We start from the raw sequence: 13,472 nt of genomic DNA on the forward strand, positions 1-13,472 counted from the left end.
TCTGGCCCAGGGGAGCTCAGAGCTCTCAGTGGGCCCCCATCTTTCATTCCACCTCCCTTCCGCTGCCAGTTCAGCCACAAGCTTATCTCCACTTTCCCACTGGCCTTCCGACCCTCAGGCCCCGATTGCCCCTTTCCCTTTTGACTCTAGAGTGGGGCTCTTCCTACCACCCGCACGCACTAGCTGAAGCCACAGAGGTCCTGGGTAGGTGACAGGGCCAGGCATGGCATGTATCAGCCTTGAGGGCTCTGCTGCAGCCTACCTTCCCCTAGCTCCCAGGATCCCTGCTGGCCCCTCAGGAGTGCCTGGCTGAGCCTGAACCCTGGGCACCGACCAGCTCTAGCGTAACCGAGTGCCAAACCCTGAGGATGCACAATCGCCTGGTCTAGGAAACACTTGCCATCTTTATTATCATGTTGGGCAGCACGCCTTTGTTTTTTTTTTTTTTTAACCAAAGTCTGGGTTGAGATCTCAAGGGCTTCAAATCTGTGGAAATTTGTTTTATTCTTACCAACATCCAATGAGTAAACCAAGGAAGCCTGCTCTGGCCTGATTCCATAGAAGAGAATCCAAATTTCCATCCCCTTGGAGGGGAAGAGGACTCCATGGCATGTTGGGGGAGGGGCACAGGGCCAGAGCAAGGGATGAGGGATGGCTAGCGCAGAGGCTGCGGGCACCGTTTACACCGACTGGACTGCTGGCTTCTAGGCCCTCGTGAGCTCCAGACGCTGAGCGCTCGCCCCCTGGTGGCGGGAGGGGGAAGTAAGGCTGGCCCTAGATGGTCATGCAAGACTGGTTTCCCCTAAGTCACAAAGAGCTTCTCCTGGTTCAACCAGCATCCTCCTCCTTTTATTTTACGGGGTTCCCTGAATGAGGAGCCAATTCAGCCATTTCAGCTGGAGGGATGACAGTTAAACTTGGACAACATCTGAAGGAAGCAGGGCAGTGTCTTCCTCCAGCCCAGAGTTGGATGAAGGGACCTAATGTGTAATAGGAAGAATCCTACCTGCTTTGAACCCCACCTTCTCCTGGGCAGCTCCATCTTATTCTAAGAAAAAAAACAAAAAACAAAAAACAAAACTCTAGCTTATTCCCTGCGGGAGGCTGAGGATCCCAGCTGCTCTGCCTGGGCCTCCGAGAACCATCTGGGATTTGGAGGCAGAGGTGTGTCCTCTCTGACATCCAGGCTGGGGTGGGGTGGGAGCAGCTGGGAACAGAAAAGGGGATGGGCAGCTTAGTCTGTATGTCCATGCAACCGATCACGTGGTCCAGTTCAGTAGGCTGGGTGGCTCCTTGGATTTCACCCTGAGCGAGATGAGGCTTGGAGACTTATAGTCGCCATCTGGGGAAGACTCAAAGCTGTGGGTCCCCAGGGCAGGGGAAAAGCCGTGGATGGAGTAGATGCCAGGATGGGCTCCGGGGGAGGCCGGCACCCCCATGAAGCCGGCCACATTCCCATGAGTGTGGGAGTATGGAGACATGCACGGGGAGGGCATGCCCTCCGGAGACACGAGGCAGGGTCCCGCGGGGCTCCCAGACCCTGGACTGGGCCACAGGGAGTTCTGCAGCTGAAAAGAGAAGGAGGCCCATGAGTTAGTAACCCAGGGGCTGCCACCCTCACCTAAGGGTTCTGTCTTTGCTCCTGGGGCTCCAGAAACCTACCAGGAAACCTCCACTTGGCCCAGGTCTAGAATCTGCTCCCTCCTACCCCCAACACTCGAAATGGCATACTCAGGAGACCCCTGCCGTGGCTCCTCCAGATGAGGTTTTCTCCAGTGCTTCCTTCGTGCCAGCTGCTGCTCTGCATGCCCCACTCACGAGACAGAAGAGCCCCATTTTGCAGAGCAGAAGTGCTTTACCCACGGTCACACAAAACCCTAATGCTGCTTCAGGTCTCCCTGGGGCCGGAGCTACCCCCACGGGACTTGGCCAGGCCCTGCCTCAGGGGAAGAGGGGTCTCACCGGGGGGTGGCTGTCTGCTCGGGGCAACACAGAGATGTCATAGGGAGACGGGAAGGGGTTCCGCCCCTCCTGGATCTTCCCGTATCGCTCTCGCTTCCGCCACTTCGCTCTGCGGTTCTGGAACCAGACCTGGGGGACAGAGGGGCGAGGCGGAGAGAGTGACAAAGCAGTCCCGAGGAACAGAGCCTGCTGGGGAGAGAGCTGAGGGTGTGTGTCCTCCTGCAGGGTGGGGCGCTGGCTCCTGCCTGGGGGATCTTGAGCTGCGGGAACTTCTAAATCCATGTTGTTCTCAGGGCCAGGAGAACCTGGAATGGAGCCTAGAACAGGCCCAAGTTCAGAGGGGGCTTACTGGTCCCTTGGGCCACCCCCCACCCCCACTCACCAGGCTGAGTCACTCTCTTGGTTCTCCAGCCGGGTTATGTCACTCAGGGTGTTGTGGGATCTGTGTGGCCTCAGAGGCCCGGGCACTTCCGAGGTGTACCGGTGCCCAGGCTCTAGCCCCACCCTGCCTCTTCTCCTTTCTGTCTGCCCACCTCTCACCCTCAACCCAGAGCCCGGCCCCTCTCCACAGCCACATCTCCGGCTGGGCAGTAACACTTGGTTCTTCCTAGTTGCCTCCCATCCCAGCTTGCCTTTGAGACAGTCTGCTACCTTGCTACTCCCCGTCTTCACTCGGGCTTCCCCTGCCGGGGCTGCCCATCCCCTCCCCCTGCCACTCTTCTGCCACAAACACACGCGTACATCTCCCCTGGACCTGTGTGGTGTGGTGCTCTGGCATCTCTCTCGTACTTACCACACCCTATTGCCATTATCCATTTTGTAATCTGCGTCTCCTGCTTATTTGCGAGCTCTTGGCAGGTCAGGGGAGCCTGTGTGCTGTGCACATCTGTGTACATATCTGTGACGAAGCTGCCGTTGGGCATACGCCGTATGACCGTTACGTTTACGTGTACCAGCGCGTACATTTTGTATTTCTATCACTAAACATTTGTGTGTCAGGCCCCGGGCTAGAAGTCGGCAATATCAAAACGAAACCAAGCCATCCTCTTGCTTTTCAGGGATCTAGCTGGGAACCACAACGAGAGAAGCTGTGTGTGTGTGTGTGTGTGTGTGTGTGTGTGTGTGTGTACGTGTGTGTGTGTGTGTACGTGTGAATGCAACCCCACCCCAGCCCCTCACACTCCCCCCATGATCCCTTCACACTCCTATTCGTGCAGGCGGGCGAAGCCACGACAGTTCAAAAGCTCGGCATACCCCCAGCCCCCTAACCCCCAGATACAGAGATCCCAGAGGAGACCTGAGGCAAGGTCAGGGACACACCATCCCAGCCGCCCAGCTGCCCGGCCTCTCTTTCTCTACTCTCCCTCCCCTGCAGGAAGCTGAAGGAGTCGAGCTGGTGAGCTGATTGCTTTACTGGGAACTCTTCCCCATCATGCCGTTATCTCTAGAGTCCCCACTGTAGACGTCCACTTGCACTCTGGCCGTGCCCTCTGCATTGTCCTGGGTGGTCGTTTGTTGCTGTCCATGGGGCAGGGCCTACGGGTAGATGCCACGTTCCCATCAGAGAAAAGAGCCCTACTCTAGGGCCTCAGCCCTCGGGACTCTTTGGGACTAGGTCTAGGAGCCTGCGGCCACCCATGCGACCCCTTCAGGGTTGAAGAGTCCTGGAAGAGGAGCAGGAGGGTGCGCTCCACTTCTCCACGGCAGTTCCACAGCAACAGCTATGCAGACCCTACCCTAGAGGCTTGCTGAGGCGCCCGAGACTCAATGCACTGGACGTCCCCGGCTCATGGAATCTCATGGGCTCTTGTGAATGTTTGGTCTCTCATCCTGACGGCCTCAGGGCCTGGGAACCCTGGGAGGACCGTCCTAAAAGTCTGTTTCGGGAGGAAAGTGGAAGCAGGAGGACCCAGCAGAGAAGGGGAAACAGCCCAAGCCCCTCTGGTCCTACACGGAATCCAGCTGTAGGGCCTTCTCAGCCAGGTGGCAGCTGGCCTCTCTGTGGACTGGCCTGCGGGCCCCCACATTCTTCCAGAGCAGGCCCCTGCCCCAGTACCTTCAGACAGAGTGTCCTGAGAGGCTCCATACAGGGTGTGCTAGGCGTGAGCTTTTTCCCTATTGAGTCTCCCCTGTGGTGGGAGAGAGAATGTCCTCCGCCTAGAGGTGACCTCCTCACCTCTCCCGAGAAGCCCAAGTCCCACTCCTCTCCCAGTGCCTCCTGCTTGGTTTCGGGGAGCCTGTCATGCATCATGCCAGTTAAAAACAAGGCAACAACCACCATCTTCCTCTTGGGCCAGGCTTCGACTGAAGCCTCCTTTCCCATTCCCACCCCCTGCTGTCCACCTTCATGTTCTTTCCCACTTCTGACATGTCTTGGACATGGGCTTCCCTTCTCCCTTTCCCCTGTTCCCTTCCCAGCATCCCTCCATCTCCTCACCCCGCCCCCCCCCCCCCTTGAAGCTGGCCACAGCCCCATCCGGGAAGCCATGGGGCCTGATCTCTGCTGGGGAGTCTGTGGGGTGGGGAAGAGTCCCTGGCCAGGCTGTCCCGGCCAGGGTCTGGGAGCTGGCAGGACTGACGGTCGCCGGCTCAAGATGGCTTTGAGCATCATGGAGCCTGAGATGCCCCCCGCCCAGTGGGGACCCTCCGACTCTGAGCAGCTACCTCAGGAGCAGCCCTGATATGTGTTCAGCATTTCGTGGCTTCCAAAATGCTGTCACATCTGTGGTTCTCAAAGACTCCCTAAGTAGGGAAAGTGAGGCTGAGCGATCCAATGGCATGCCCCCAGTCACCTGGTCAGCTAGAAGATGGCAGAGCTAGGACTCCCAGACAGGTCTTTGGGCTCCAAGAGGCTACCACTCCCATGAGGCCTAGGCCTCAACTTGGACTGCAAGCCTGTGGCTGCAGCAGAGCTGGGCATGGAGGGGGAGCCCAGGGCGGGCAGGCAGGCTGGGGGCAGGCACCTGGGAAAGGCAGCTCTGTGTGGCACTAGTGCCCACCTCTCCCGTGGCCGGGCCCGTGGTCGGGGTGGTAGAGGCGGCCAGAGAGGCCCATGTCCGGAGCGCCCTCACCTGTACCCGGGCCTCGGTTAGGTCCGTGCGCAGAGCCAGCTGCTCCCGGGCATACACATCAGGGTAGTGGGTTTTCTGGAAGACTTTCTCCAGCTCCTCCAGCTGGAATGTGCTGAAGGTCGTGCGGTTACGGCGTTTCTTGCTCTTGTTCTTGGCCAACTCCATGGAGTCAGGGAGTCCCGGGGACAGAGGGACACGCAAGCTGGCCAGACAAGGGCCTGGGGAGCCTTGCAAGTTAGAGGGCCCGTCCCTGGGGCCCCCTCGGCAGTCCAAGGGCAGCTGGGGGAAGCTGGCAGCTTTGGAGGCCTTCTCCTCAGCTGCAATGGAAAACACAAAAAGGAGGATGGAAACCGAACCAGGAGGTTTTGTGGGTGGACTGGGGGAGGGGGAAGAACGTTGACGCTTCAGTCCCCGCCTCCCCCTTCCTTTCTCTTCCCTTGTCCCAGCAGCCACCCTCCATGGGAGCCTGGCATTCGGAGGCCTGCTTGCTGAGCCTCCAGCTGGGGAGGGGGCCCTAGGGAACCATGTGCTCTGTGGTCTGGGCGGATCTGCTGGGGCCGGAGGAGGGTTCATTTCAGGGAAGTGCTTTGTGGTGGTGCATCCCACAGGGTGTGGAGGTGCCAGGATTGGCGCCGTGGCAGGGCCCAGCACAGAGGCGCAGGGGCGGGAGGAGGGGGCGAGGATGGGGTGTTCGACATCTCCCGCCCCTGCCAGGAAGTGCCTCCTTGTCCCTGACTGTGGGCCTTGGTTCCCAGGTCCTCACGCCCATGCATCGGGTCCCAGGTCCAGGCAGGCAATGGACAGGGGCACTCAGATCACTGTTGGCTGGTCTGGCTGTGCCTCATTCTCTGGACCCCGAGTCTCAGGACAATCCCGGCCCTGGGGTATGAAGGGCAAGATGGGATAAAGATGCTTCCAAAAAGATTGTCTCATGCCTCTGAAAACTGTGATGTTTGGGCAAGGACTCGAGCTGCAGCGTTAGAGAGGCAGGAGACAGGCTATGCTCAGAGAAGGAGAGACAGCGGACCAGCGTCAAAACAGCATCCAGCCCCCAACCCCATCATTCTGGTTATTGTCTGCCCCCTCCCTTCTCAGCGCAGTTTCTGATGGCTCCCCCGTTGCCCTTGATTAGCAAGCAGTGGGGTGGGGGGTCTTGGCTGCAGCTGGGCCCAGCTGCCAGCAGCCCCACTCTGACATGCTAGCCCTCAAGGAAGCTTGGAGCTCTGTCACAACCCCGGGGCATGATGAAAAATAGGTCACTGCTGATGCTCCGCCCTCTCCTCTGGAGAGGCCCCCCAGCAGCGCCGCCATGAAATCTCTCCTCGACAGTCCTCCCAGGAGCTCCCGCCACAAAGACGCCCCACTGACTCACGCAGCCCTGCCCTGGCCCTGGCCCATCCCCGGCAGGGGCCTGGGCCCCAGCAGGCCCACCAAGCTGGCACCAAGAGGCAGTTTCTTCCTTGGGACTTGGTGTCGGGATCACAGCTGTGATCAGGGAAGGAGGGGACCAGAGAGATGGGATTTTCAGGTTCTGGCTCCCTGGCTGCATTACGGAGGACAAGTTGGGCAAGGTCCCCCTAGCTGGAAGGTGGTGGGTGACCTGCCTGGACCAGCCAGGCTGGGCAGTAAGCTCCATGTTGTGAGAGCCTGCCCCCCGGGGGCTCTGCACGGCAACAGCCTACGCGCCAGGTCACAACTCAAGTGGAGCGTAGGGAAGAAAGGGCACCAGCCACTGACTTCCATTCTTAGCCAACATGTTTTGGTTCTAGAGGGAGGCGCACTGGTAGCAGCTAAGGAATAAGGGCTCATGGGAACGGAACCAAATAACTGAATGGTCAGGGGGACTGGGAGACTAAAATGTTCGAGGGCACCCCACATACAACAGCTTTGAGAAGTAGAGTCTTGGGAGTCCTGGGTTCTGAGGGAGGCACTGCTGGACTCCAGGCAAAAAAGGCTGAGAGTGGCTCAGGGATGGGGGTCAGGGGAGCACCGATGTCACTGTAGAGGGCTCCCCAAAGCTCTGAGGCCTGCTGATCCGGCCCTTGAGCCTTCGGTGGCTGTCCTAACAGGATCTGCCCAGAGGAAGGGACTAGCTCTGGGCTCTGAGCTGCCAGAGCAAGAGAGACAACGGGCAGCAGGACTTTTCAGAGTAGCCACCAGAAGAGGGGGCCAAGCCTGCTGGCCTCTGCTGGCCTCCCATGCCTGCCCATTCTACAGCCCTCCCAAGGGATGGGAGCACTTCTCCCGTCCCCATTGCCATTGCCCTGAAACCTCCATCTGCCTGGAGGGCTCCAGGGAAAAGCAGGCATTCCTCCCTCTTTGGGGGAACAGGGGCACACCTCATAGAAGAGCAAAGCCCAGTGCTCTGGTGCAGGTGGGATCAATGAAGGGCAGCGGTGGAGGAAAGGAAGGAAAGGCAGAGTAGTTAGGCAAGCCAGCAGTTTGCATCTGAGCTTGTAAAGAGAAGGGTGCATGCACCCCACAGCGCCCAGCACTTTCAAGGTGTGTGCAGGCTGTGTATAGGATTCACTTGCACCTGGTGGGGACACCGTGGGGTTGAGGGGGAGTGCTCATGGTGGAGACTGGTATCCATCCTGGGGCTCAGCACCAGGGTGTCCACAGCCTGCAAGACCACAGCACTACAGCAGAAGTCTGTCGGGCCTGAAAGACGGGAGCCCGTACGGAAACCTCTGAGGCAGCGACGGCGCTGCGTCCCTGACTCTGCTCTCACGCCTGCTGCTCTCCCCCACCCCGGGGTCCGCCAGAGCCCCTGCTAGAGGCTGTCTCAAAGCCAGGGCAGCAGCTCGGGAGCAGTACCGCTTGGGACGCCAACCGGGAGCCCCACTGCCCCCTCAGAGAGCGTCCCCTGAGGCCGCACGGCCAACCATCCGGCTTTCAGCTTCCGTGGGAGCCTTCCTCCGAGCCGGCGCCCGCACCGTTTCCCACGCGATCCGCAGAGCTCGCCAAGGCCTGGGCTCTCGAAGCTCCGGCTGATAACCCGAAACCGTTATGGACAAGAACGCCGTGCGCCGGACTCTAGCGGGGCCTTGGCGCTCTCCCTAGAATTTCCAGCTTTGGCGTAGGGGCCTCAGCCGAGGGCCAGTGATTGGGAATCCTCGAGGTCTGCAGTCGGGCCGATGAGCGCGGCCCTCCAGTTACCCGGCTCGGGGCCTCCGAGTCGGTGGTTCCCAGGTCAGAGAGCCGAGCCAGGGGCGGCCCGGGCGGCCCCGGCGGAGCAGGAAGGAACGGCCGGGCACTGCTCCGGCCCTGTGAGCAGCCGCGCGCACCGGACTCCAAGGGTGGCTGGCACCGCCAGTACGCGGCCGGGGTCTAGGGCAGGGCTGGGCGCTCTCCGCCAAGGGTGCCGCAAAGAGCGGGAGAGAAACGCCAGACTCTGGAGCGCGCGACTGCCCGGCCTCGGCAAAGATCGCGCCGCAGATGGGGCGCAGCTGCGCGCTCACTAGACTGAGCTGGAAACGCTCGCAGCCCGTCAAGTTAGAGGCCGGGAAATAAGGTGTGTAACCCCATTGCCACCACTTCCTACCTCGTAGACCGTGCGGCCCTAGTCCCCCGCGGCTGTCCCTCCCCAGCAGCCCCGCTCCTCCGCAGGGACGCGAGCCGCCCGCGCCCGCCGAGTTTCGGCCCTGGGCACCCGGGAGGCGAGCGGCGGCCGAGGTCCCAGGCTCGGCTCGCACCCGCTGCGCCTGTTTTTCGTTTGGCCTGTCGTCCGCTCAACTCGAATCGTCAATTTTCTTCTCCCACTTGATCTCATTTTGCTGTTTGCTGCTCTTTTAGGATGTCCTTTATTTTCCTTTCATTTTTTTTCCTGCTTCTACTCTTTTTTGTCCTTTCCCTCCTCCATGTACCCACTTCGTTCGATCGTTGTATCCTCCGCTTGCTTTTTCTTCTTTTTCTGTTCGCTCTCCGTGTATTTCCTAATGTTCTGTCTTGCTTGCCGACATTCGTTGACCTCTCCTTCTCGCCTCTCTCCTCCGTTGTTTTGTTCAGTGTTCCCTCTTTTTGGTTGTTGTTAACACTCTTCGGGTTTACTTCCACGCATTTCGTTGTTGACACCCTCGCCGTCGCTGGGCCGGTCCCTCCACGCCCTGTCGCTCATTCAGCTCCAGCGCTCTCCGCACTTTGCCCGTCCTGGCTTCCCCGCGGTGCGTGAGGGACCCGGTGCGCCCAGCAGGGACGCGGGCCCGCGGGGTGGGTCTCGCCCCGACGCGCGCGCGCCCAGCCAGGCCGGGTACCTGTCCCCGGCGGTGCTCATGAAGCTGCGCGGCCGCCGCCGTCTGGCTGGGATCAGAGGAGCCAGGCCAACTGCTTCTCATTAAGTCCCAACTGTGGTTTTTATCAGGAGAGCCTCTTTCAAAGGGCACAGACACGGAGCTCCGCGGACTCGCTCATTTCCTCCGCTGACCCCCACACACCTCCCCGCCCTCCCGTACACATTCCCATTGCCCCGGCTGAGCGAAGGCCTGAGCTGCCTGACCACTCTGTGGAGGCCCACGAGGCGCCAGCGGGGTGGAGGCGGATTGGGGCCGACTTCAGAGGATTCAACTCTGGGCCTAAGGTGCGGGATGCGGCAGCGCAGATGGGTGGGCGCCCAGACTCCTACAGGTAGGTCGGTGCAGCGGGTGTCGGCGGGGCTGCGGGCCCGCGTTGCAGGCCCCGGCGGTCAGGCGCGTTCTGCGTCCATCTGGCCTCAGCGCATGGGGCACCGGCCCGGGGCCGGAGGAGCCCAGGGGACAGGCCCGCCGGGCTACTCTCGACGGACCCAGCGGTGGCGATCCAGTGCGAGGAAGCCCAAGACTGCGAGAAGGGCAGCCCTCCCCGTGCATAACGACGGGGACGCCAGGTTGGTCTGAGAAATAAGAACACAGTTATTCGGTATCGAGAATGGCCCCGGCACTCCGGGAACAGCCGCGGCCGCGCCGCCCAAAGCCTAAAGCGCAGGCAGCGCCTTCCCTTCGGAGGCCGGGCCTGGGAGGAGAAGCCAGTGGAGGCCAGGCCGCAGCCTCCTGGTGTCCTGCTTGGCCCCTCCAGGTCGGGGCCCAAGCTCAGGACCCTGAACGGACGCCAGACACAAAAACCGAGCTTCTCTCCCCGCATCGGGACCACGGGCTCAGTGCGGGGGCCCAGGCCCTGGGCCCGGTCCCGGCTTCTGGGTCAGTGGCAGGTCCAGGCCAACTCCGGGCAAGCAGGATTTCTCTTTCCCGCCTCCGGTCGCCTTCGGGCCCGACTGGGCCGGGGGCCGTCGCAGCTCCACCCTCGAACGACCTCCCCCTCCCCTTTCCCGCCACCGGAGGCTTGAGCGGCTCTGCCTCCCGCACCGCGCTGGCTTTGCCCGGCCTGGACCAGCGCCGGTGGGCCTTGTGAGGGACCCGTGGCGACGACGGGCTAGAGGGTCAAAACAGTGGAGAGCTGGGCGAGCGGGCGAGGGAAGCAGGGAGGCCCGGGCGGGCCGGGGAAGGGTGGGTGAGCGGGTCGGGGCTGAGCGCTACGCCCGCGCCGCGCGTTACCTTCCGCGGGGCCCTCGTAGAAGTGGCTGCCGTTGAGCGCCGGGCCGGGCCCGAGGTCCTGCAGGTACTTGGCGGGCGGCTTGGCCGGCTCTGGGAGGTAGGGCTCCAGGGGTCCGCAGGCCGGAAAACGGGTCAGGCGTGGGCCGCGGGGCGGCGCGGGGTGCAGGTGAGGCGCGCCGGCGGGGGTCCCGTGGGGGCCCGGTGGCTCGTCCCCCGAGGCCGCGTAAGGGCCGGGCCCGGGCCCCACGCCGAAAGGCGCGCAGCGCTCGGGGTCCATGCCGGCTCCCGGCGCACAGGCCGCCGGGGCTCCGGGCCTCGCGCTGCCCGTGCGGCCTGTGAGCGGCCGCCAAGGGGGAGGGACCTGGGCTCGGGGGCGCGGAGCCCCCGGGAGCGGCGCGCGCCGCGGGGGGGCGGGGGACAGGGGAGGGGGCCGCGCCTCTGACTTAATGCTGGAACCATCCACGTCACGTGCAGCCCCGCGCGGGTTAACCCCTCGGAGCCCGGGAGCCCCCTGCTTCACCCCAGCCCCCGTATTCGGAGGCAGTTCGAGCACAGGGAGGAAGCCACCTTCTCTCGACGGCAGGGTCCGCTTTGTCTGCACACCTTGGTGAGTCCCTCGCTCAGAGCAGCAACCCCGGTCCTGATACCCTGCCTGGAGGCTCTTGCCCCTAGGGGCTTGAGGCACCTGGGGGGAGAGCCTCCGCTCCCAGCGAACACTTTTAGGCCTGGGCTCCTGACAGAAACCTGGGATCAGGGTGGGGTGGGGGAGGGGCCGGGCTGGGACTTTAACCCAAGCCTTTGCTAGGAGCTGGAAAAACGTTGCCTCCAGCAAAAACACCTCTCTTGGGGATCCCTTGTTCCTCACGGGGACGGGAGCCCTTGAGAGAGATGTGTGGAAACAGCACTACTCCGGGAAAGGGGGCTGGGAAGCTTGGGCCTGGGCACTATCATTAATTAGCTCTGGGACCTTGAACTGTCACTAGTGTCCTCATCTGACTCTGGAGGCTGGATTGAGTCAATCCTTACTTAGAGCTTTTCTGTGTATTCCTGGTGGGTCTGAGAAGCGGAGACAGGGCCAGAAGGGACAGGGTTCAGCAGAGGTTGACTTTGGAGCAGGTGGAGGAGTACCTAGAGGGTTTGGGGTTTGAACAGGAGGCATGGAGTGGATACCTCTCAAATGATCTGGAAGTGCCTGGGGATCCACTGGGGAAAGGCTGGTGGTAGGTAGCCCAGACCTCAGGGCCCTGCTGCCCCAGGCCTGCCATTTTGCAGGGAGGTGAGGGTAGGGTGGCATGTCCTAGAAGTTGAGCCTCCCAGCCAAAAGGAAGCAAAGGACTAGCGAAGTAGCTTGGAATTTCTGAGAAGAGAAACAATCCCCACCCTAAGACCTGGGAAGAAAGTCCTGAGGACCCTGGAACCCTGCTCACTTGTGTGGATTGAGGGGTTCCTAAGTCTGGGTTACACTGCTTTTTATTTTCAGTACTTCCAGGGACTAGTGAGAGGGGTGGGGAGTCAAATATCATTTGTATTTCATTTGAATTCTCAATTTTTAAAGGAATCCAAGAGGTCTGGTGTGAACACCTCCCTCTTCCGCTGGGGGCTTAAAGGGGGTTTCTTGGCTGTCCTCAGCCAGAGTTGGGCTGTAAATCAAGGCCAAACAGGAACCAGAAGCCTTGCATCTCACAAGTAGTCATTAAGCCATTATTAAACATACCGTAACTTCTCTGAAGCCTTATTGGTTTAAACACCACATTGGAGGCATTATGGCCATTAGGGCCCCTAATCACAGACTGCAGGCTGGGGCGGTGGGATGGGAGCACCTGGGGCTGGTATTTCCAGCCACGAGGGAGGCTCAGCTCAGAATTAAGCTTCCTCTCTGACCTTACCAGGAAGATCCATTCTCTAGGATCCAGTGGATCGCAGCTCTGGGCAATCCATTTGCATTGACCACTTTTGCTCGTTAATAAGGTTTTCAATAGTTATGGGGCTAGGGCTGTGGATACTGTCGACTTTTTAGGAGGATGTCAGCGTCAACTCAGGACACTGCTTCTGTTCAACAAATCATCAAGCAGCTTATTGTGAGCGATGCGAGTAGGACGCAAGAAAAATATCACCAGCAATTTAAACAAGGCAGCTTGGCTTAAATGCCAAGTGTTTTGCCTCAGGTGGTAACCTTTCTCAGCCTCAGGTGTCTTGTCATAAAAATGGGCCATGCTTGCGGGATGGACGAAGGATTTTTGAGAAGCACTTCTGTTTTGATGGACGTGATGAACTGTGTTAATTAACGAGATCATTATTACCATTACAATACCCAGAAACAGCAGCCCAGGGTTCTGAGTTCCATCACTGAATTGGCCGAAGACTCCTGGCCCCAGGCTGCATGGGCTACAGGCTGGGGCCGATCAGAGAGACCTAGGGACTCACGCCCCAGCCCAAGCGCAGAAGCCCCTCCTGCCATTCCCCACTCTCTGAACAGAACCAATTTCCATGCTGCCAGTTGAACTGAGGCAGCAGAAAGCCCCAGCGGACATTCAGATTGGATGCGTAGATAGAGTTGCCCTACTGAGAGGCTTTTTTCCTAGGGTCATGCAAGACAGGGTACAGCTTTCCTGTTCCCCTTTTAAACCACTAGTGCGAACGCTTATCTGTATGAGGTCTGGAAAGAGTTTGATGGGGCAGAGGTGCATAGAAAACACAAAAAAATGGCACTCTTAGAGATACTTAGTTTTTCTGTTAGGAGGGCTGAGAGATCCTGGAGTACCACAGGGGCCCTCATTTTACAGATAAAAACAACAGCTGATTTATCTTGCAGCATGCCAGGCACTGTCTGACGTATCCTGTAGACACCGGTTTGTTTAATTCTCACAAGTCCATGAAGTAGGCACAACTATTATCCCCATTTTACAGAGAAGAC

The 13,472-nt window shown here is 60.1% G+C and overlaps 1 protein-coding gene across 1 annotated transcript; it reads right to left on the reverse strand.

The window, feature by feature from the left end:
• Positions 1 to 939: 939 nt before the first annotated feature.
• Positions 940 to 10,835, reverse strand: ALX3 (ALX homeobox 3). The gene is made up of 4 exons (XM_030326859.1): positions 10,559 to 10,835; positions 5,034 to 5,350; positions 1,963 to 2,091; positions 940 to 1,568 (listed from the first exon to the last, which is right to left on the reverse strand). The coding sequence occupies exons 1-4, from the start codon at positions 10,833 to 10,835 to the stop codon at positions 1,260 to 1,262; spliced, it is 1,032 nt and encodes a 343-aa protein (XP_030182719.1). The 3' UTR covers positions 940 to 1,259.
• Between the last annotated feature and the right edge of the window lie 2,637 nt (positions 10,836 to 13,472).

This window comes from Lynx canadensis, chromosome C1 (assembly GCF_007474595.2).
Source record: "Lynx canadensis isolate LIC74 chromosome C1, mLynCan4.pri.v2, whole genome shotgun sequence".
Taxonomy (NCBI): Eukaryota; Metazoa; Chordata; class Mammalia; order Carnivora; family Felidae; genus Lynx; species Lynx canadensis.